This window comes from Silurus aristotelis (assembly GCF_946808225.1).
Source record: "Silurus aristotelis genome assembly, chromosome: 3".
Classification (NCBI taxonomy): Eukaryota; Metazoa; Chordata; class Actinopteri; order Siluriformes; family Siluridae; genus Silurus; species Silurus aristotelis.
The window spans coordinates 19,344,032-19,368,310 of NC_139576.1; the positions used below are offsets into that span (position 1 = coordinate 19,344,032).

General features: G+C 35.8%; 2 protein-coding genes across 51 annotated transcripts in view; both read right to left on the minus strand.

Moving 5' to 3' along the window:
- neb (nebulin) overlaps positions 1 to 11,930 on the minus strand; it is a 56,285-nt gene extending 44,355 nt beyond the window's left edge. For 49 of the 50 annotated variants that reach the window (XM_083536621.1, XM_083536594.1, XM_083536616.1 and 46 more), the window contains exons 1-19: positions 11,830 to 11,926; positions 11,061 to 11,173; positions 10,709 to 10,777; positions 8,717 to 8,779; positions 5,609 to 5,725; positions 5,333 to 5,440; positions 5,104 to 5,208; positions 4,916 to 5,020; positions 4,669 to 4,773; positions 4,099 to 4,203; positions 3,606 to 3,710; positions 3,378 to 3,485; positions 2,673 to 2,789; positions 2,167 to 2,268; positions 1,977 to 2,084; positions 1,790 to 1,894; positions 1,574 to 1,672; positions 300 to 404; positions 92 to 199 (exon numbers count right to left, since the gene is read on the minus strand). In XM_083536621.1, coding sequence (XP_083392747.1) covers positions 92 to 199; positions 300 to 404; positions 1,574 to 1,672; positions 1,790 to 1,894; positions 1,977 to 2,084; positions 2,167 to 2,268; positions 2,673 to 2,789; positions 3,378 to 3,485; positions 3,606 to 3,710; positions 4,099 to 4,203; positions 4,669 to 4,773; positions 4,916 to 5,020; positions 5,104 to 5,208; positions 5,333 to 5,440; positions 5,609 to 5,725; positions 8,717 to 8,779; positions 10,709 to 10,759 — 1,716 coding nt within the window. In that variant the 5' untranslated portion in view covers positions 10,760 to 10,777; positions 11,061 to 11,173; positions 11,830 to 11,926. Of the gene's footprint in view, positions 1 to 91; positions 200 to 299; positions 405 to 1,573; positions 1,673 to 1,789; positions 1,895 to 1,976; positions 2,085 to 2,166; positions 2,269 to 2,672; positions 2,790 to 3,377; positions 3,486 to 3,605; positions 3,711 to 4,098; positions 4,204 to 4,668; positions 4,774 to 4,915; positions 5,021 to 5,103; positions 5,209 to 5,332; positions 5,441 to 5,608; positions 5,726 to 8,716; positions 8,780 to 10,708; positions 10,778 to 11,060; positions 11,174 to 11,829 lie in introns of all 50 variants that reach the window. The other variant, XM_083536627.1, reaches the window with a different exon arrangement.
- A 3,426-nt stretch (positions 11,931 to 15,356) lies between these two features.
- arl5a (ADP-ribosylation factor-like 5A) lies at positions 15,357 to 23,633 on the minus strand. Its single transcript, XM_083536642.1, has 6 exons — positions 23,212 to 23,633; positions 18,874 to 18,934; positions 17,673 to 17,820; positions 17,441 to 17,524; positions 16,664 to 16,815; positions 15,357 to 15,872 (listed from the first exon to the last, which is right to left on the minus strand). Exons 1-6 carry the CDS (start codon positions 23,255 to 23,257, stop codon positions 15,824 to 15,826), a joined length of 540 nt encoding a protein of 179 aa, XP_083392768.1. The 5' UTR covers positions 23,258 to 23,633; the 3' UTR covers positions 15,357 to 15,823.
- Between the last annotated feature and the right edge of the window lie 646 nt (positions 23,634 to 24,279).

Sequence of the window (24,279 nt, forward strand, 5' to 3'; positions counted from 1 at the left end):
ACAGTGATCTCAGATGCAATCAAACTACTAGTGAAATGTTCACTTAAATGCTGAATTTGTTTCTAGGAACAACAGAGCTTTGTTTACTTACATCACTGACAATGTTGGTGTGGGCACGAGCTGCGAGGATGGGAATAGAATCACCCTTCACATCAAATTTCTTTGCTTTTGTCTTTTCCCATTCAAACTTGTAACAAGTCTAAAACCACAGAATTGTTTCTTGTTAAAATATAAACGATCACTCAATAACATTAAATACATGAAACTCATAATGCAGTATTAAAATGGATAATTCTTACATCGCTGAGGTTATATGCGTTAACTCTGGATTGAATGAAGAAGGGGTCATCAGGGGGCAGGTAACATTTAAACTTTTCTTTTTCATACTTCGCCTTGTAGTTCAGCTAAAAAGAAAAGAGAAATGAGGTTTCGAAATGCACATACTGAAGTTACAAGCTGGTCCTATACATAATCTAAAGAATTGTTCATTCAATTATACAATTTCTGAGACATGCATTTTGCATTATAAATGGAGTCTCCAAGTTTCAGAATTAAAGCATTTTGTCCGACACCAACAAGACTTGAGGACAGATTTCTTTGTAGTTTCTCTGTAACATGAAAAACTGCATATATTTGCCTTATTTAATAAAATAGAGGTGTCATTCTTAAATATATACTTATTTAAAAAAAAATTTAAATACGTTTATTAATTAAAGGCTTGGCAAAAAAGGGTATAAAAAGAACAAACTACTTTTGGTGTGTGTTATTTGAAGATAATCAACAGCAGTGTTCAGTGCACATCTGATTCATGTTCATTTTGCATCAAGGTACAAAACAACAGATTAATAGTGTGGCCTGCTGTTAACCTTTTACTTAGAATATTACCACAATCAGTGAAAGCTGTGATTTATTTCAGCACTGTCGATTAATGTAAATTAAAGTATTACATTTATTTATGTACTTATTTTATGTAAAATAAAGATAAATTCTTTACTATAGATGTTAATAACCTCATATTAATACTTTAAAATATTTTTCTTTTTTTGCAGCTGTGCCTAAATCCACACCAAAATCCACTTTTTTAAATAAGTGATTTACATTAAACTAGTTCCAGGTGATCAAAATTTTCATTCATATTATTCAAACACTAATAAAGGAAAATAATTTTTATGGTAACATTATCTGTAGGCTACAAAAAGATATGGCAAGTCCAGTAGATGGCAATGCTGTGTCATAAAATATCTAATACTGAAAGCCCTTTTTATTTGACCCCTGTGGTCAGAAAGGGTATTTTGAGATTTTGGTATGCAATGTCCTTAAATATCTCCAGACATTCACTTTATCTACAGAACAGCAGCTGCCCTTTGAAGATAAATAAGTGTGGCCTAAGTATTGGGGTGGCGTTTAAATCACATGGAAATGCCACTGATGCCACTTAGTAACTAGGTTTTGTTGTAATTATTTTGGACACTCTGATAATATTTTTTTATGATATTTTTATTGTCTGTGTCAAAAAAAGGCATTCAACTTAAATTAACTCTGCTAGGAATGATAAGAGATAAGAGAGACATACATCACTTAGCTGTTTGGCATTGATAGCCGCTTGTACTTGGACAGGCGAGTCTGTTACTTGTGTAAACTTGACTGTGCCTGGGTGTTGCCGATATAATTTCTATGGAAAATAAATCAAACACACAAATACAATTATGCCAGGAATTGCAAAAATGATTAAATATATAAGCTGAATGCATTCCATTTGGTCAACATGTCTCATAGCTGACTAACTCACATCTTTACACTGTTCCAATTTTTTAGTAGCCTCGTATTCAGGTGTGTACGTTTGAGGGAAGAAGCATCTTGTCTTCATATCCTCATAATCAGCTTTATACATTTTCTGGAAGCAAAAAAAGCACAATATTTAAAGAAATTGCCCAAGTAAATGTATATGTAAACTATTGTACAAACTAGCTACTTACTTCACTCTTTAACTCTTCCACCTTCTGGCAGCGAAGCATGTTTATATCTTCATAACTCCCAACATAGTGGCCCTTTATCTCATTTTCATACTTGTCTTTATAGTGCATCTAAGGAATGAACGACAATACATGATTAATCTATTATTAAGTCCATACTTATTTTGTAATAATAAAAAATATCTTGGCTCACATCATTAAACTTTTTCAGTACGCTGTCCATCTTGAACTTGGGTGTGTCACAGTAATTAATGCTGGATCCTCTTGTTTTCTCATAATGTGCTTTATACACTTTCTGAAAAATAGAAAAAAGGGAGATTTTTAAATAAGTGTAAATAGCATGTATATATCTGAATGCAGCACTACTGAGTAGTGGTTTACATCTTTGCATCACTTTAAAAATAACTGAAACCCAAGCTTTAAACCTTAAACCTCACTGTCTTGGTTAAGCCTTTAAACATTAAAGACATTCAAGCAATAATATCTAAAATCATCACCAGCATTGTCAGCAGCATAAAGAATGTAAACCATTAGTGCCACCTGGTGGACAAAAGTTTATTCGCGTGAATAAACTTAGTCTGACACAATAGGTTTAGAAAATAATCAAAGGTAAAAAATTATATAATGGGCACAAAAACTCTAAAATGCATATCATAAACATTTATTAAAAAATAAACAAATCCATCAAGTAAACCTTACATCACTCAAGATGGTGCCGGCGTATCTCAGTTGTCTGAGGAGGGGGTTTTCTGTAGCTGGGAGAACATTGTACTGAGATTCTGCTTTTGTCTTTTCGTACTCTTTCTTGTACTTGATCTAAAAACAAGAGGGAAATGTTCACAAATCAATACACAATCTATTTTAGTTTTGAGCCATTAGCCTGTTTTCTAATTCACCACCTAAATTTCCATTCTGTGTCAGTAAACATAACTGCTACACTGTGCCAACTTATGAATAGCTTTTGTGTCACTGGTTATATTCATACCCAGAATACAAAGCACTTGCACTGACACATATCCACTAACAGAATGATTTTAACACGTATATGCAATCCAGCTTGTTCTGTAATGCAGTCATGACTTCCAAGGTCACTGAGGAAATGAACTGATGGGAACTGGTGGCCCAAGTCTAAAACACAGTAGCTAAATATCTGCATGACAAACATTTAAATTCACAGTCATCATAATCTGTTATGAGTAAAAGGTCAAGGACTAGACAATGAGAAATTGCAATGAAACGGACTAAACTGAAACACAATAAATGACTGTCTAGTTCAAATGTACTATACCACTGACTACCTCGCTCTAACTTTTCTATATTTATTTAAAATACTATACCAGTGACTATCTCACTTTTATGTTTATTTTCATGTGTGCACAAAAAGAGAAATACGTTTAAGCTCACCGAGCTTGCAGATTGACCAGCCATTTTGTTTGAAGCGTATGTTGGCGTTTCGGTTTGCATGAAATAAATTTGGTCTTTCGAATCTTCATAATCAGCAGTATATTTTTTCTGAGTGGGAAAGAAATATGTGATAGAAAACATTTAGCATTATGAATACCTTTGTAATGCAAGGCTTTTCTTTAAATGAAGATAGAAAATCAAATGGTTGACTACTATTCAGTTACTTACTTCACTTAAGTTATCCATGACCATCTTGCCAACTGCAACGTCAAAGTAAGGGGTTTCACACCACTGGCCTTTGACATTCTCGTTATAATCCCTGTGATATTCAAGCTACAAATAATACAAAAAATGATTTAATCATTATTAAACAACAATGATTAAAAAATAAATGTACTTGTTTAGGTGTTTATGGGAAAATGAGCTCTTCTGGAACAATTCTTTAGTACTATCAGGGTCAGAAAGTTATTCCTGTCTGTCTCTGAGACACACTCATTCTTATGTCACAGCTCTGTTTAGTCTCTGCCTCTCTGAAGCTTTGTGATACAACTCATTATAGATATGATGTGACTAAAAATAGACGTTGCTCTTTCACACTCCTGTCAGTCAGTGATTTAAAAAGCTAAAAATTAATGAAAGCTCTTCTTGATCATGTTGAACAGCATTTTAAGAAACAATATACTCTGTTACATGACTGACATGATTTGTATGTTTTACTTACATTACTTCGATTGGCAAAGTTTTTCTTGGCCAGTTCAACTTCTGGGGGATCAGCAAGGCATGTGTACTTCGCTTTGCGCTCATTATGACCTTTCTTATATTTAATCTAAGGCAAAGGACAATAAAATAATTTAATATACAGAATAGGGAGAATTGTGCAATCGCAGCTACATTTTATAAGTGTCCCAAACATTAATCAAAAGACTTATAATACATAATATGGAAATAATATGGACATGAGCTTATCTGTTATAGCACAACATAATAAGTACAGTAAAGAATGAAATAATTGTTTGAGTAAAAGTCCATAGGACCAAAAAATCCATGTCATCAACACCTCTTTGTTCTCACAGAAACAAAATGGTTTAAAAAGTCTAAAAGGAGAGTAATAGTTAACTTCCTTTTTACAGAATTTTATTTTATTTATTTATATAAGTTAATATACTGCCTTCTTCAAATCAGGTCTATAAATTGAGTATGATTATAAAAGTTATGAATTAATTTTTTTCTCATGACTGTAACAGCCTTCTAGGTGACAGTAAAGTTGAACATTGTGTAAGAGTAAACCTACATCACTGAAGACTTCCTGGGCTTTAGCCACCCTGCGGAGCTCTGGACTGTCACTGTATGGGTAGTACATGGTTTTCTCCATATCCCAATCTTCTGTGTAGAGTTTCTGATAGAAATAAACATTTTAATTTAAGCATAGTCAGGGCATAATCATTTAAATCAGTTCAAGAATACCAGTCATAACAATTAAAGGCTTGAGGTCATAGCTATTTATATGAAAGATTTTTTAGGAAGGCCAAAAATTCTACCTTGCTCATATTTGCGGCATTTTTCACAGCTAAAACCAACTCGGGTGCATCAGGAGGCAGTAAGTATCTGTCCTTGGTCTCATCCCATTTCTGTCTGTACAAGACCTGAGGAACCACATAAATCATTTAGCCATATCTGACGGAGGTGATCCCCCCAATAGGATTTACTACAGTCTATGTTATTTTACCTTGCTGATCAGATCAGAGACATTCTTCACATGAGCGATTTCACGAGCCTCGCCATCATACATGCTGGTGGTCTTAGACTTCAGGCCTTCCATACGATATTTCACCTGGAATAAAAAGATTGTTATTTATAATATTATAGTCATACTATAGTCAACAATGAAACCAATAACAGTACACTAATAAGTGGTGATCTTAACATTAAAATGAATATTCAAGTCCAATCCTCACCTCACTGAGTTGCTCTTGAGCCCTTTTGATGCGAGTCATCTCAGGTGTATCAGCAGTAATGTAATAGGGTTGACCCTTGTTCTTATCATATTCCTCCCTGTACTTGTTCTGTAAATAATAATAATAATATTAATAATAATTACATGAATATATGTTATACAGAACACTTCATTATACTACTATTACTACTACTAAACAATATACTATTATAAACTATTACAGTTGTAATTTGAACAGAATACAGTTAGCTCTTTTTATTTTATTTTATTGTCTTACATGGCTGTACTGGTCAAGCATCTTCTGGCTGTGTGCCAGGTATGGGGTCATGAATTTGGAAGTGTCCACCTTGGCCCTCTTCCTGACCTTACGTACAGGAAGTCCTTCAGGCCCAGTCTGGACAAGCAAGAAGAGAGTCAGTCATGAAATACTTGTGAGACACCAGAGCCACATTAGCACCAAAAGACTGCATAAGAAAGCTTTGACAAAAATGCTTTGCTAATGTAAACAATTGACTATGGATTTATTATGATATAAACCTGCTTTACTTTGCAAAACAAGGAAATCATTAAAAGTGTAAGGTTTTATCGCAAGTCATGAACTAGGCTAACTTACCTGCTGTAGGTTTAATATCGGATTAGCTAGTTTCAACATTTTCCATGCAATATATATATAGCATGGAAAATGTTGTGTGTGTGTGTGTGTGTGTGTGTGTGTGTGTGTGTGTGTGTGTATATATATATATATATATATATATATATATATATATATATATATATATATATATACAGTGAGGAAAATAAGTATTTGAACACTCTGCTATTTTGCAAGTTCTCCCACTTAGAAATCATGGAGGGTTTTGAAATTGTCATTGTAGGTGCATGTCCACTGTGAGAGACATAATCTAAAAAAAAAATCCAGAAATCACAATATATGATTTGGACAGGTGTCTTTATGCAGCTAACGACCTCAAACAGGTGCATCTAATTTAGGATAATAAATGTAGTGGAGGTGGACATTTTAAAGGCAGACTAACAGGTCTTTGAGGGTCAGAATTCTAGCTGATAGACAGGTGTTCAAATACTTATTTGCAGCTGTATCATACAAATAAATAGTTTAAAAATCATATATTGTGATTTCTGGATTTTTTTTTTTAGATTATGTCTCTCACAGTGGACATGCACCTACGATGACAATTTCAGACCCCTCCATGATTTCTAAGTGGAAGAACTTGAAAAATAGCAGGGTGTTCAAATACTTATTTTCCTCACTGAGTATGTATATACAGTGGAACCCGGTTATGTCGATGTCCTAGGGGGTCGCCAAAAAGCATCGAGATAACCGATGATCGAGATAAACGAAAATCAAAATGGCGGCAATATACTAACGTGCTTGAAATTTCTTTATGTACATGATGTGTGTTAATAAATGAGAATGTGCATGCACGTGTTTTTTTTACACAACAGCGTTGCCGCGATCTGTTTGATGAAGGCATGCTATAAAAATACATACAGTCCATGTTTATCTGTCAGGAATCCACCTGCCACGCCCCCTTCAGCCCCCTTCAGCGTGTCAGGTGTTTTCTCGGCCGCTTTCTCTGAAGCTCCCGGCTTTAATCGCGCACATATGGTGCTCGTTTATCATCATCACCAGATCCTATTTAAACTTCCACACTCTCACTGTCCGTTATTGGTGGTATATGTTGGTTCACGGCGGTCGTTGTTATCGCTCATGTGTATCCCGGTACGTGTCTTCCCACCGGCACTCTCTCAACGGCTGCTCTTTTCTTCCCAAAGCGCACCGCGGATTCCCCCCCCCGATCCTGCCGGTGTTCATTCTATGCTTTTCCTCATCCCACGTTCCGTTTTCGCCTCCCGTTCATCGCATAACATTTAACAACAAAAGGCATATGTGCACTAACTAACAGCAGAGATTCACCAGTATACAATACAACACCTGTAGCAGCTGTAAGGTTTGATTTTTCCGCCACTTCCGTGAGTTCTTCTGCGGCTGCACCGAGATAACCGACGTTAAATGGCAAATTTTCCCCCCTTGTGCTCGAGATATCAGGGTTCGGCGACATAAAAAAAAGTCGACATAACCGATAAAAAATGCTTAGAAAAAGCGAGAATTTGGCGGTTCCACTTCAAAAACGTCGACTTAATAGGGTTGTCGAGGTAACCGAGGGCGAGATAACCGGGTTCCACTGTACAGTACATGTACTTACAACAGATGGATGGATGTACATTTATATATATATATATATATATATATATATATATATATATATATATATATATATATATATATATATATATATATATATATATATATATACACACACACACACACACACACACACAAACACACACACACACAGTAATCCCCCGGTTTATCGCGGAAGTGCATTTGCCACATAACTAATTTGTTTAGCTGACTTTCCTGGTATCTTTCAGATAGCACGATAGGTCAAAAAACTTACAGGGAATTATTTTGATGGAGTTTTATGTTAAAATAATTACATTTATCAATAAAAATAATATCATTATTAATTATAAAATGAAGTAAAATGTTCATACTGTACAGTACATGTACTTACTATAAATGTGATACAGTTTATTGTATTTCTACGTATTTACAAAATAATTATCTTGCTATATTCTTGCAAATGTTTTCTGTTTGTGTTTAAAAGATGTGGGAGGATGATTTGCGGCTTGAACAATAAATATAAAAACTTTTTTGAGGTGGCATCTTTTTCGCGGTTTTGTTTTGGAATGTAACAACCGTGACAAACGGGGGATTACTGTATATATACATGACAATCAGACGGACATATGGTTAGATAGACAGATAGATAGATAGATAGATAGATAGATAGATAGATAGATAGATAGATAGATGGATAGATGGATAGATGGAAAGATGGATGGATGTACATTTGTGTTCATGAGATAACTTGCTAAAGTAATTAAGGCCAGGCAGCATAATGCTACTTTGGACAGCAGTCAAGCAACTCAGCAGTCAAGCAACTCAAGACAGAAATTACATGCAAAGATTTCTACATAGGCTGCAAAGACTCATGTTCCTTAATAAGCTTTCAGCTATAATAAGCTACAGCTTTCTATTTGATCTGAATATGAGGGTGATTTCATCAGTGTTTGTAATACATATTTATGAATGTAAATGTGTTGACCAACTCTTCTTACTGTATTGTGAATTGTTAAACAAGGAGGTTTGTTTAATAATTCAATGCCTCTTCTTGGGTTTTTTTGTGATTTATTGTAATTCAGAAGTGAACAGTGGAATAACCCTCATGATCAGGCAAGATCAGGCAGTATGACAATGTGTATATCTTTCAGCAGAGGACCCTGGAAGAAGGCCATTTACCTCTCCAACTCGAGACTGATGTGAGCTGGTTGAGGAAGTGTAGACAGTCGTATACTCCTCAAACTACAAATATAGCACAAACTCTAAACTTTTAAAAGGTTGTTCACAGAAGCCAGAAAAAATTGTGTGTGTGTGTGTGTGTGTGTGTGTGTGTGTGTGTGTGTGTGTGTGTGTGTGTGTGTGTGTGTGTGTGTGTGTGTGTGTGTGTGTGTGGTTGATGCTTGCAGTGAAATAGCTAATTTCCCTTTATTTTACCTACTTATTAGTACAAGAAAATATTTCCTAATAGGATGGAATAGTGCTAATAATTTTTGCAATCATTTTTTTGGGATGATAATAGGGTTATTTTGCTTGACAGCAGCCTGTAATAGATCTGACTGACTAAGCCTCCTGGGCTTGAACACATAAGAACCTAGATGATCTCATATCTATTATTGTTTTCAGCTAAATTTAATGTCATGGTGACAAACAGAAACGATTACACTGAATCACATACTTTGGTGATTCATTGCTAAAAGAATACACTTTATTTTCTCTATACAGTTTCTATACAAGTTCTTCAGTCCTGCTACCACAACTATAATAATAATAATAACAATAATAATAATAATAATAATATTAATAATAATAATAATAATAATAATAATAAGAATTAATAATAATAATAATAATAATAATAATAATTTTAAAACACTCAAAAAGATTTAACATCTAAATCATGTTACATATTCTCAGATATATATACACTTAATGGAACTGAAAAAAGATACAGTGTCTAGCTAATCCCAAAATAATATATGTGAGACTGTTCAGATACATAAATGTATGCTTTGTCCCTTTCACCCATACTTTCTGTTCTTCACTCTATTAAGGATTTCTCTCTTTTTTTCACTTGCAGGTGTCTTTTACCATTGAAAACCCTCCTAGTAAAGCGTTGACATTAATGGCTAGAAGTCTTGATGAGTGTGATTTACAGTTCCTCTCTTCTCATTTGCCTTCCTGCAAGTCCACTGCAGATGTACACTGCTATATTTGTATCTACTGTAAGAATAACCCATGTCAAAGCTGAACACTACTGTTCCACTAATGGTGAAAAAAAAATACATTAGATATAAAGATGGTATAATCCGCTATTAATATACAAGAGTTGGTAGGTTTTTAGAAAAATTACTAAAAGATTGTATATAACTAAATAAAATATACTGAATTGAATTGTGATGTGTAATAAAAAATAAAAAAAAGATGTAAAAGTTACAGATTTGCAATTAGCACATGTATGCATGCCTTTGAACAAGAGCCCCTGGCAGCTTCAAGAAGTAATATGCTAATCCAAGTTATGAATTTGAATTGTGAGCTGATTAACTAAAATAACAGGCTGGTTATATACCGTTACAGTATTCTGATCTTGAAATTGCAAACAAATTTGAAATTGCAAACGAACATATCTATCTTTTTAAACTTTTTAAACTTTTTAAAAGTAGTAATTGTGTGGATTTTCTATTTGCAGCTCTGATTGTAGCTTGTAGGGGATCTTGTCATAGTGAACAGAACGTATTCCCACTGTTAGTATAAAGGTTCCACAACAAGTGTGAGAATATCATATCTAACAATGGTTACTTCCATTCAGGCATTTTTCATAAGATGCTTTATAACACATCATCAACAGTAACAACAAAGAACAAATCATTTATCATGTTGCACATATATTGTGTCATACATAACCAGGATTCTGATACTGAAGGTGGAATCCGTAATTACTGACTACTAACGCTGGGATAAATTTGGGGAGGAAGGAGGGGTGTCAAATCTAGGTCTTAGTCTATACTATGGGAGGTACTGGGAGAAGGTGATCTGAAATGAGAGCCAGCTCTAGTCATGAATATTGGAGTAAGAGCACTCTGAACTGCTGACTGTGGTGGTATCTCAGGTCTCTATTCATAGAACCTGCCAATAGACCTGTAGACTACATCAAGAGGCCAACTTATATCTTACCTCTTCCACTTCGTCCCCATAATCGTCCTCATAATCATCAGTGTCCATCATCAGACACCCTTAATGGATCTACATGAGGAAATAAACAAGCATTACACATCATTTATATGCAAATAAGAATGAGATCTACAGAAACAAACTATATTGAAGCTTAAACAAAATTTCCCATAACAGAATCATAAATCATTGGTGACATATCTGTACCAAAGAAAATTCTTTCTGTACTATCACTTGAAGGGCACACCATGAACCCATACTAAAAATAGGCCTCAAATCATCTAGCAAGCCTAAGAGCAAAGATAATGTAATGCAGACATGCTAGAACATTTTCCTCTTACAGATTCATACATACCTGACCAAATACAATTCCAGTAGTTTATTCAGTGACTGTACAATCAGAAAGGTCCTCACTTTCCATCTACTAGGGTCCCAAACTGATATTCAACTTAATGTGTTTCTGCAAACCTAAACACAGACAGAGATGTGAATTCACTTTTTTCTGAACTACGCAAAATGTTGTTTGTATAAAAGGTTTTGCAGGCCTCAGCTGGTCAAACAGTTTGACACCCAAGACCCCCAAAAGAGCTGCAGCCCCTGGATGAAGCTTCAAGACAGCTGCTCCTAGACGTCCCAGCTATGTGTCATGAAAGTTAATGCCAAAACCTGATTGGCTGGCTTTGTTTAGCTAGCAGAAGTGCAATGCCTTCTGAGGCTACAGGTTAAATATAGGACTGCATACTAACTAGCCTTTTTTAGCACCAAAGTCACAGAATTTCACATTAAATAATCATTTCATTAAAGAGAAGATAATGGAGAAGAGAAACTGAGAATTTAAGCAAATTCCCATTCAAAGTGGCGAGGGGCCCCAGATAATGATCCAAAGTGTAGATGCATAGATTCCAGATAGAGAGAGAGAGAGTGAAGTTCCAACATCACAGCATTAACAGGTTTTAAGAGTTCTTGTAATGTTTCCCGGTCAGAGGAGCTTGAACAGTGCTTCATAAGAGATTGTGTCCCTCAGCTTCACATCCATCCAATGGCAAAAAGTATAGAAAATCCACTATGCACTCTGGAGAGGGAAATCTGAATTGTTGTTCGCTTTTTAAAATTTCTTTTCTTACCAGTGAATTTAAAATTATAGTGTTTCCCAAGCTGCCAGAGCCTCCCCAACTCTTCCCTCCTGAGAAACGCTGGGTGACAGCTCAAAGCCGCAGTTGCACTCCAGTTATCATGTGCTCCAACTAGCCAATCAAAAAACAGCATTCTCAGGTTTCACTAGCTAAATATATAGTAGTGATGCCTTTAGGAAAAGAGCACCTGTTCAGCAAATCCAGTGAGATACAACTAGACAAATGGAGCAGAGGGATTAAGAAAAAAATTTTGTTTAGGCCATGTTATTGTCACTTTAGCCAGAGGTGTTTAAAAATGTGATTGCATTTAATAAGGCTACTGATTAAGGTCAAATATTAGCATTTGGGGTAGAATGAAAAGATGTATGTCTTCTACACCTTCACAGGACATCAATTTACATTATTTGTTGTTATTACTTACATTATTTCACTCAACATAGAATAATTTGCAAATTGCTAAGTAAAGGTTCAAAGCAACTTTCATCCTTATTGACCAAACAAGTTGCACAATAAGACTGGAATCAACCATAAATTGTATCTATGCTGATTTGACAACTTTCTGTTATGATTGCTTTTCACATTTAAATTTTGTCTATGTACTCTACTCTGTGTATATTATGTCAGTCTTATATTGCATGATTTAAGTAAATAATATTTTCTCAGAGACAGCACAGGTCTGGCTTGTCTTATTTTAGTTGCCATTTGTTTCCCAAGGATGTGTAAGTAATGTCTCATATTGCAGAATCATGAGTACAGAATACAGGTTACTACTTTGCTGCAGCCCAGGTGACATTGTCTTGACACGTCCCTCAACTTGATGCCTCTCTGACGTCCGCTTGAAAGCCTGCGGATTCTGATTTCTCCTGGGCAGATGAACACTACACAGAGTGAGTGACAGCAACAGCTGTGTTTCATTACTTCTCTGGGGTGTTCTGTCCACCCTTAAACTCTCATACTTCTCACAGCATCAGCAAGCAGAATGGAAGGGTACCAGATCGCTGCAACATCAGCCAAAGGGAGCTCGGGTTCTCAAGGTGAGGTTTTATGTGCTCAGATTGCACCAAGCTTGAATAATCTTTACTTATTTATGGGTTTAGTCTGTTTTTTTTAGTTTAAATTGTGTTTACTCACGAATGGCTACTGTAAAACAATTTATAGCATAAATTGACAGCCGTCACTGTCTGTCAATCACCCGTGCGATGACTAAATGAGTGAATCACAGGCTACAAGGAGTAAGAAATCAAATCACTTAGTTATGGGTAAACAATGAGTCATGGAGATAAAGCCAAAAATGTACAAATATTTTGGCTCTCGTACTCAATTAAACACAGCTGCTTGTCACAGTGGAAAATAATCATTTGCCAAAACACTGAGGTAAGTGAGCTATATAGAGAATCAAAAAAGCAAGTTTGCTAACACCCTTAAAAAAGGCAAGTTGTTTACATTGTGTTTGTGAAAAAAGGCAATGGATTTTGAAAAACCTTTCACCTTATGGTCTGTAGCAAACAAACATATTCTACATAACTGATGAAACGTGCCAGGAGGTTCTTTAAAGCATCAGGAAATTCCAGTGGTGGATGAAGTACACAAAGCATGCACTAGAGTTGAAGAAGAGATACACCAGTAAAATATTACTCCAGTAAAAGTGCTCCCTTTAAGCAGTTAAATAAAAAGTAAGATATTCAACTTTAAAATATAGTAAAAGGTCATGTAAAAGTCTTCCCTAATGGAAATACTTAAGTAAAATACAGACACAAACAAGCTACTTAAGTACAGTATCAAATTACATTTACTTTGTTACAGTCCACCACTGGGGTGTGTAACAAATTCTGCACTGCACTTTACACTGATCAGTCATAATTTTAAAACCGGTCTATAATTGTGTGGTTCCCAATGTGCAGGCAAAACAGCTCTGATCTGTTATGGCCTGGACCCCAGTGGACTGATGAAGGTGTGCATTGGTATTTAGCACTAAGATGTTAGCAGCAGATTCTTAAGTCCTGTAGGTTGTGAGGTGGAGGCTCCACGGATTGTACATGTTGGTCCAGCATATACGTCAGATGTGTGATTGGATTAAGATAAACAGCTTGGAAAATTGTTGTGTTCCTTAAGCTATTCCTAAGCAATTTTTCCTTTTAAGTTGAAATAGGCCACTGCCAATAGGGTATACCATTGCCATGAAGGAGGGTATTATTGGTATGCAACAATAATTAAGTAATAATGAGGTGGCATGTTTTAAAGTAATATTTACATAAATGCCAGGACTGCCATGTTTCACATAGCATCACGCTGCCTCCATTGACTTGCCTATTCTCCCAAAGCAAACCCGAAGGTCCAGACAATCCAAAAAGACAAGCCGATTCATAAAAGCATACCATATTCTTCCACTGTTTAGTGGTCCAGTTCTGATAATCAAATGCTCATTTTATTTAGTTGAATAAGCCTTGGGTGCCAATGATACTGGTGCCAGTTTGCTGGTTGTCCTTCCTTGGACAATTTTGGTATATACTATCACTGTATGCCCATTTTCCTGCTTCCAACACAACTTTTAGAAGTTACTTTTATATATCCCACCCTTTGACAGGTACTGTTACAAAATAATCAACATTATTCATTTTTATGTTTCGGCTAATTGTGCCTTACCATACCTATTCACCCCATGAAACTTTGAACAGTTTAAAAGTAATACAGCCTTAAATAGATGGCTTATGTATTACTTGAATTGGTTCATTAAGATGTCAATTGCTTTTCTGTTGTGAATGATCATCTACAAAATAACAACAACCTAAATATTATAATTGTGCAACCATTTAATATCAGAAGGCACATAATTAGTTGAGTTAGAAACAGTGTGGAATTGAACTGATGTCTGGAACAACCTGAAAATGTAAAAATCAAGGATTGGTTATTCCAAAATAAATAAACAAAAATAAATAAATGAACAAAAGAATCTTAGGGGATGGTTTAAATAGATGTAAGAGCATATGTTCATAAGAGCATGTTGTGGAGATGTAAGAATGTTAAACTGGTAACGGTTATGAGCAAAGTGAATGGAAAAAAAAATTACTGACAAGCCGGTTCCAAGACCTTTAAAACTGGGGTGGAGGTAACAACAGAACAACAAACTCTATACATACTGTCAAAGATACAATAGAGTCATTCAAATCATCCTAGAAAATGAATATAATTGAACAATTCAAAGAAAACTGTTCACAAATGGCCTCCACTCTTTATCAAAGATACGTATAAAGTACATTTTAATTTCAGGTTGTTGCCCTACACATAATATTTGTTAATATTTCTGCAATTCTCACAAGCAAACAAAAGAGAAAATACAAGTCCATTTTTATTTTTACTATTAGAGGTTTTCACACTGAACTGATTAGAAATTTAACTCCTGCTTTCCACATTGAAAAACAAATCAAAGAATCATTCCCACTTATTTTCTAAAATATTAAATGACTTAGATCAATAAATGTGTCAGACATGACAAAAATGTGACAACAAAACCTGCAGCCTTCTTGGGTAAAAACACTTTATTTAAATTGTTTTTCTTACATAAAGTGAAATCTTCCCTTTCATGGTGTTTTTAGTCTTGATTTTGATGCCCTGGTCTCTGAGAGGTTCAGACACAGGCTCAAGGTAAATACTGGACTGAACACACTGGGCAATACTATGTCAGGCAGTCAGACAACACTGCAAAGTCACTCTATGCAGAGCCTCGCTCAGTTACACATGCGCTCAGTCCTGCATATTGTTCATGTAAAACTCTTTAAAGAGGAACTGGGCAGAAGTTTTTGTGGTTTTGCACATCCTGAACCCTTTGAAAAGTTAGTTGAAGATTTGCGTTCACAGTGCTCCATGAGCTGTAATAAATTAATCACACAAGTCCAGGAGACCTCTCCAAAGCCACCTTCACAGTGAGCGACAGTTGGCCTCCACACGTGGAGGAAAAAAAACGTGCACCGTTTGCTACGGTCAGGAGTCATCTCACTCGCAGCCGTGACATCATCCACTCCAGGCCCTGACACAGTCTGTACACAGAACAGGTTTACCAAGTTACATTATTTGCAGATTAACTGTTTAATATAAACAAACTCAACAGGCTTTGAAGTCAGTTTATTTGGCGTTGAATCATAACTTATTGGACTCCCAGCAATCCTAGATTATAAACATTAAATATTACATCTCCATCAGCAGTGTTAATTCTGTGCATAAAAAGCCCACCTACTGACTGCAACATATTATATGGCAATAATTACAAAATAATTGACATTTTTACAAGTAATATGCATAATTAATGCATTATGCAAAAAATTCACTGTTTTTCAAAACTATAACTAAACTATATAGGCATGATGAAAGTACATGTGCTACAGGAAAATTGGATATAGGAGTAGGCACAGAAACAAAAACCCAAGTCAGGCTGTGCACAACAATTTGCCTGTTAATGCACACTTGTAATAGACAGTGATTAGTTTCTTTGATATTATTTTATGTAATCAATATTTACTTATTGCTTTATTGTCAAATAAATAAACAAACGCTATAAATGCATTACAAATATTCAGATAAACACCAAAGTTTCATTTCTGGAGCTCTGTAATGCATCTCAAGTTGTAATATAATTAAACAAATCACACACAGAACTGTGTTTAATGTCTGTAAACACAGACTAATTAACAATTTTGCTAAATGAGGTGTAAGTGTAACCAAGTCAACCATCTCAATGCTATTGCTCAACAGCAAGAAAATTCATTGTTAAACAAACTTGGGTACAAACTTCCAAAGCAGACAGTTTAAAAAAATGACTTCTTCTTCTTACCCCTCCCCTGTGAGAGCACAGCAGGCCTGGATGTGCCACTGGTGGTCCTTAACAGAAGTAAGCTGTAGGCTCTGTGAGATTTCAGCTACTGTCATACAACCCTTTACATCCTGCTTGTTGGCAAATACCAACAAACCAGCCTTTTTAAGGTCCTGGGAAACAAAATTGGGAGAAAACCATTCAAAGTTTAATTAAATTTAAAACTGGATTTGAACAGATTATTCCTTTACCACATTTCATTTCATCACATCTCACTCGAGAGGATCTCTACACAAGTCAGAATGAAAGTAATCACACACACACACACACACACACACACACACACACACACACACACACACACACACACACACACACACACACACAGCATTTTAACAGCTTTGGTAATAGCCACATAGCTTCATTAACTGAGGTACAAATCACACACTCATGGCATTCAACCACAAACCTCTTCTTAGTCTCTTCAATTGACTGGCATGGGCAGGCTAACATCAGCAAATAAATAAATTATTTCTGATGAATTCAGTCAGTTCTATTGACTAAATCTCAATTTTCTAATTGGGTCATTTACTATCAAACATCTGAATGGGTCATTCAAAAATTGCTGCTATCATCTGTACAAAGTGTGTAAGCATGATTCTGGTTCAGTGAGGTTTCAACTTTTTGCATACAGGGTGTAACATGAAGCATCAGTAAATCCAGACTAGTTTGAATAGAAACATCAGCAAAAAAAATAGTGTTTGTGTGCAGTAACCTTTATGTGAATGTGGGACTCACCTCATGAGCTAGCATTCTGTAGAGCTCTTCTCTGGTCACAGAGATACGCTCTCTATCTGTGCTGTCCACCACAACTATAACAAACTGTAGAGCCATGGGAATAGAATAGAATATTAAATTTTTGACTCCTATAGACAACACACAGTACCATTGTCCAAAATAAAACACTTAATACACTAATTAATAAATGCACTAAGATTGCACAAAATGACAAGAAAGCTGAATATCGTACCTCAGTGTTAGTGTAATAGGTGTTCCATGAAGAACGCAGAGATTCCTGACCTCCGATATCCCACATGAGGAAGTGAGTGTTGTTCACCACAATCTCCTCTACATTGCTGCCTATCGTGGGTGAAGTGTGAACTACTTCATTCATAGAACTGAAGGCCAAAACACCAAAACATTATTAATAAAGCTACCAATTTGTTTAGAGATTTGAATACCACATGAAACATACATAACAAATTAAATAAGAAAAAAACATGGCACACAGCAGGACAATATTCCACAGTAAATGTGCTTAATATTTCCATTATACATTCAGCTGATATTTATGTTTTTGTGTGTGTGTGTGTGTGTGTGTGTGTGTGTGTGTGTGTGTGTGTGTGTGCGTATATATATAGAAAGACGCTTCCCACCTTAAGAACGTATTACGTTCGGAATGACTGTTCGCACCATGAATTTGTTCGTAAGTTGTTTTGTGTTTGTTATTGACTATGCATATCTCCTAATGATGTAAAAACTATAAAATAAACAATATAATCTCCTAAAACAAATAAAAAAACTATACAAAATGTTGTATTAAGTAATAAAAAAATTTAAAAGATTTACTTAAAAAGATTTTATTCACCCTAGTCCAGTGTGCATCATGTAGACTTGTTACGATCGACGACTAGCTATCCTCCTTTTTACATTGTTTTCGACCCCGAACTTATTTCAATTTGAAGACTTTCAATTCACAAATTTTCTGTTCATATCCGTGAAAGTCCGTAAAGTGAATGTTCATCAAGTGGGGAACGTCTGTGAACTTTGGTGTAGTGTCACATCAAAGCCAGAAATTTCTATTGAATAGTTACATGAGAAACACGAAAATAAAATGACAAAACTGTTACAAGAAACTTCTCTCCAACTTGAATGTGCTCACAGGTTCCAGAGACATTTAAACCATGCGGTCTTTCTTGTGAGTGTGAAGTGCTACTGCTGTATTACAGTTACAGGGACACAATAACAAACAAGCTCTAGGATTCCAGGGAAGGGAAAAAGAAAAAACTAAAAACTAACACAATACATTTCACCTCAAAAGGATGCTTATCATACTCGAATACCTAATAATGATTTAATTCAACTCAGATGACTTCGAGTTTAGAAATAAACAAGAAATAAGAATATATTCATGCATTAGAATAACTGTTAAAAGATGAATTAATACTCACAATTGATATAGGATTGTTGTCTTTCCTGCATTGTCCAGTCCAACAATGATGACTTTATGCTCTAAATGACAAAATACAGTATGATGAACACTAAAATAATAATTTTACACTAATTTAATTTAAATCTTTTTTTTTCACTCTAAGATTGAATATTGACTGGTATACACTGAATAGCACAGACATGGAAACTGCCTGAGATATTGCTTTCAGACATGTTCACTGGAATCTGCTGTATAGATCTAAAGAAATAACAGACAAAAAAAACTAGCTCGGCAGACACTAAGGTTAAGGTGTAACACTTTCAAATATATAACCTAGATAAGACTTTCATTTGGTACACAGGTGTGAATATGAAAAAAAACAAGCCACAATTCTTGGTTAAACAGAATAAATGTCAACCTGCTCCTCTAAAAAACAAGTCATGTGCATAACAACACTTCTAAAACAACAGTCAGCCAAAGAACCAAAGTAAAGTGCTAATAACCAAGTCAATTTACTTAAACTGTCTCTTGCAAATGTATAAATACAAATTATAATCCCAAATCCTAATTAAATTAGTGAATGAGCTTCAATTTGAGATCAAACTAGCATGTTGGATTTACCAGAAATTGGAATAGGGAAAGATATGAAATGATTCCAGTCTAAAATATATAGAATAAGCTAATTAAATAATTGCTCATTATAATATTTTTTAAGTCCACTGTGCCAAAAAAATAAAAAACAGTATTTGACAATATCAGACTCAAGCAGTTCTAGTTATTTACTTGCATTAGAAACATTTAGAAAGAAAAAAATGTTAGAAATTGTACAGGTGTGCAAATCTCATAGCAAGAGTTCAGATACTGATATGCAAATTTATGACCTCACATTTTGATACGGGTGTATGATTGGTTTTAAATACGAAAAAATGTGTGCAAGATATTTTTTTTTAAGTGATTTGTAAAACAGGAGTTGTGTGAGGAAAGATTTGAGAAGGTGTGACAGGTGTTAGTAGAACGTGTGAAAGGGTGTTGGTAGAAAAAAGCCTTTGTCTCTGTGACATCAAAACTCGCGTGACTATTTTCTACAACTACAAACTTCTATCTTACAGGGGGCTCACATCTTTTAATAGCTCTGATAATACTTTCATGGAAGGTGACGCACACATGGTTCACCGTAATAGAAAATAATACTACAGTGCCACACCCATTAATATCTTAACACACATACTGTACACCACATGCTCCCTTAGTTATGCTTACAAAGCAGGTGTGTTACTAGGCATTCTGCCTTACTTGAGTAAAACAAGCACAACTGCAATGCTCTGGCATTAAGGAAAAGGTTCTGCTTACTAACTTCTCAGAAATGCAAAAGTTTCGCTTCACCGAACGTCATTTTTAAAATAGTTAAGGTGTGCGCATAATAGAAATGGAAATCTGGTGACTACTCTGCTCAATTCAAATTTATGAACTTCAACCTCCAACATAATACAAGTTTGTGTAATTAGGAAGATAGCAGCTGTGAATATGGTTTTAGGTGATGCATCTCATGGAGTCAACATGACATGCAGCCAAAGGTAGGTGGACTCCTGACCATAATTCTCATACCTTACTTCTTTCTCAAACTGTTGCCACAAATTTGGTGGTTACCACAATTGTCAGGAATGTCTTTGTATGCTGAAGCAATACCGTTTCGCTAAGGGGCCCACACCTGTTCCAGGATCACAATGTGTGTGAACAATCCGAACTATGTTTCCAGTCAAGATTTTTCTCCAAAAAGACAAAAAACAACACCTTGCAAAAAGACTTGCAAAAAATCAGCTATGATCACAAAAAAACTTGAACATTGTGTCACAGCAATTAGAGAAAGAAAAACACAAAGTACACAGATATTATCCACCTGTGTATGAGAAAATAGCAGTGTTGTGGATACATCTGACATTTGATCATTCAAAAATTGTTAGCAGCCTCACTGCTTTACTTTAGTCAGGACTGCAATGACTTCACAGGGAACACAAGCATTCTATGTAGCCAAATTGATGTTTAAGGATATTTGGACTTAAGGCTAATGCATAATGATTCTCCTCATCATCATTTATTCAACATACCCATTTCCATTACACTTTTCCCTTCTCACCTTTATCGATAGACTGATTTTCTGACTCTGTTATGGAGTTTTCCTGAGAGATTTGTTTTTTTTTTCCTTTTTTCTTTTAAAACTTTATATTAAAAAGCTAGAGGGTAAACATCATATTGTAAAAAATTTTTTTAACTGATCAAAGGTTATAATCCTTATTCCTAAGGCAATCAGACCTAAACCTCGGTTTCAGCAGTGAATAAAATAATAACCATTAAATAATCAATAGTCTTTACAGCACCTATTCATTGAAGAATGAGATAATCATGTTATTTTATCACATCTTGGGTTTAAAGGTTAAACTACTGTGCAAGGATGTGCTTTCTTTTTCATGAAAACTGAACATTGATCCCCCACATGGAACATCAGCTCCCTCCACGGTTGTTTTTCTTACTTCTGAAAAAAACATTCAATAAGGAGCCAATGACAAAACACTATTGCCTCATAAAATCTTACAAATCAATGTTAAATATCTGAGATGGCAAACTGGTCATGTGATGCATTTCAATAGGACTATGGATAATTGTTTTGCAATTCAAAAAGGGTGCTTCCATTGTATACATTCAGGTAACTTGCACAAGCAAAAAAAACAAAACAAAACAGAAAAAAAAAAACCCTTACAATTACCATACTTGTCTGTGAAAACTGGAAATTAGAAAATCTTACTTCCCTATTACGAGTAAAAGGACAGTTACTAAGCAGTGGCATGGACAGAGCGTGTTCTTAAATTATCTCTCATTTTAATCCATGCAGTTGGATGGGTGAATGTTTGTCTTGTAGCTTTCTACTTATATCAAACTTATCTGTTAGTCAGCTGAGCATGTGTGCACCCTGATAACCTTTTGCAATACTCAAGACTTTTAACCTCTTAGTGAAGTATGAGTTCGACTAAGAGGGAACTTCTGTGAATATTTCTGTTTAGGAAAGACATGCAGGTAGTTGGTTTGAAAGAGGCAGATGTAGAAGACAGGGGGGTACGGAGACAGATGATCCGCTGTGGCAACCCCTAATGGGAGAAGCCGAAAGAAGAAGAAGAAAAAGAAGAGTAAAGACATGCTCCAGGGGCCATATTCCAATTCTGAATACTTTAAACTTTAGCACTAATGGTTTATATTTGAGTATTCTTAGGCTTAATGTTCAAAGTGAAATGTAATGGAACAGCTTGTCCAGTCGCCCAACCTTACACGAAAGAGTTGCGTCTCCCTTTGCATTGTAAACATGCAAACACTGATGTATTTTCTATACAAGTTGACTTTCTAGTGAAACCTGATCAATCGGTGCTGCCATCTGAGCAGTGCCAGGGTTTAAGGCAATACTAGGTCACATTATCTATAATAAATGAGAAGCCACGGATACTGCAGGCTAACACACAGAGGTCCTTCTCAGGCAGTGCTGACTCAAGTCTTACTTCTGTCATTATGTGTACTTTGAGTTTCTTCATTCTTTCACGCCTATATTTACATGATATTATCCTGTGTAAAATAAATGAGGATAATAGTACTGAATGAAGAGGTCTCTCATTTGATAGAGATTTTGCTTGTATGCATCCAGAACAGGTGACAGTGTGACCTAAATTATAATTCATGAAGAGCTTCATCATTAACATTTCACGACAGTTCAGTTCAGACGGGCTTTTGCCAAGCAAAACAGTCCTAGTTTTATAGCTCATGAGCAGCATTACTTAATAGAATTGGGTGCTGTCAAATATCAATGTTTGTTTGTTTACTTGTACCGTTCATTATAAATGTTAGTGTTCTGTCGCACTGGTGTTGTACTCATACAGGCCTGCGCTAACCTGGCGTTAGCTACGACTAATTACTCAATCAGGAATTCAAATAGTTCCATGGTTTAATTTCAGTTTGTCCTGTTTCACAACACCAGATCTTCTCCCGTGACTTCTACCCGATTAATTGTGAAACAGAAAGAAGCTCCACAAGGCCCATTGAATACTACAGCAGTCCGCTGTTAGCAACAAGCTGCTATCAAAATGACACAGAGCGTTGAAAACCACACGATTGTCAGGCAGGTTGCTAATAGCACACAGCGATTAAGCTGTTATACAATTGCTGGATATGTGTAAGCGACTGTCAGGCCTCGGGTTTTGAGAAATATGTGACAAGTTACGTCACAATGATTCCTGATCTCCATAGCGCTAATGGCGAGTAGCTGCCTAGCTGAATTTGCTAACTAGCCATTGTCTTACGTGTAAAGACACGGACTCACCTTGGTGGTTAAAAAGCCTCCATAACTTTGTAAAAATGATTCCCATGGTCTACTGGATGCCTTTTTTTTTCCTTTCACACCGCCAACACGTAGAGTGTAAAATGGAACTGGTCCGGCTAAAACCAATTGTGCAATCTAGCCGAAAGCAGAACCCAGTTAGCGCTCGGTTGCAGTCCGCGGTTCAGCTAAATGCAGGAGATATTTTCAAGGCGAGATTGAGGTGAGAGGGAAACACGACGATGGGGAACGCCGCTGCTTCTGAAATGCTGCATAATTTGCCGTGTGTCATAGCCGAATTCAGAAAAGCGGTCGGAGGAACTGCTTGATTCAGTGTGGAGAGACACAGAGAGCGTTACAGCCTGAACAACTGCTGCTGCCGCTGCTGCCCTGCCCTCAGGTTTAAACCTCTCCCACATACTAAACGTGTCTCATCAGTGACACTTGGTCAGGACTTCTCTCTCAGTCTGCTTTGGGTTTGCTGGTGTCAAGAATTATTTCATTGTACCTAATTGAGAAACATTAGTTCAAAGTCATAGCTATATTTAAGTCTCAAACCGTACACAATATATGAATGTTAAAGGAAAGAGGCTTTTTATTTGTCAAGTACAGCAAAGTGAAAATCTTCACATATCCCAGATATGTAGGGCGGCTGGGCTCAGAGTACAAAGTCAGCCATGATAGAGCACATCTGGAACAGAGAGGGTGAAGGGGCCTTGTTTATGGGCTCAGTTGTTTAACCTTAGTAATACTGGGGCTTAAACCTCCAACCAGTAACCCAGAGCCTTAACCAGTGAGCTACCATGTAACCTAAAGAGGATACTACAACTACTTCTAACATTATTACCTCTACTAAATACTCATCATCATCATCATCATCAGAACAACATTTATTCATCTTCAGTAACAGCTGGTCAGGGCTGCAGTGCTCATGTTAGTTCTCACTCTCCAGTGTTCTGTATTGTTTAAAGATTTATAATCACACTCTTGATGTTACCTAAATGAGGATGAGTTCCCCTTTTGAGTCTCAAGGTTTCTTCTTAATAACATCTAAGGGAGTTTTTTCTTGCC

Excerpts from the sequence above, each read along its gene's own strand:
- arl5a (XM_083536642.1), bottom strand. The coding sequence starts at position 23,257 with ATGGGAATCATTTTTACAAAGTTATGGAGGCTTTTTAACCACCAAG. Across the intron at positions 17,525-17,672 it reads CCTATTACACTAACACTGAG|TTTGTTATAGTTGTGGTGGA; the intron begins GTACGATATTCA and ends ATGGCTCTACAG. Across the intron at positions 15,873-16,663 it reads TGTGCTCTCACAGGGGAGGG|ACTGTGTCAGGGCCTGGAGT; the intron begins GTAAGAAGAAGA and ends TTCTGTGTACAG.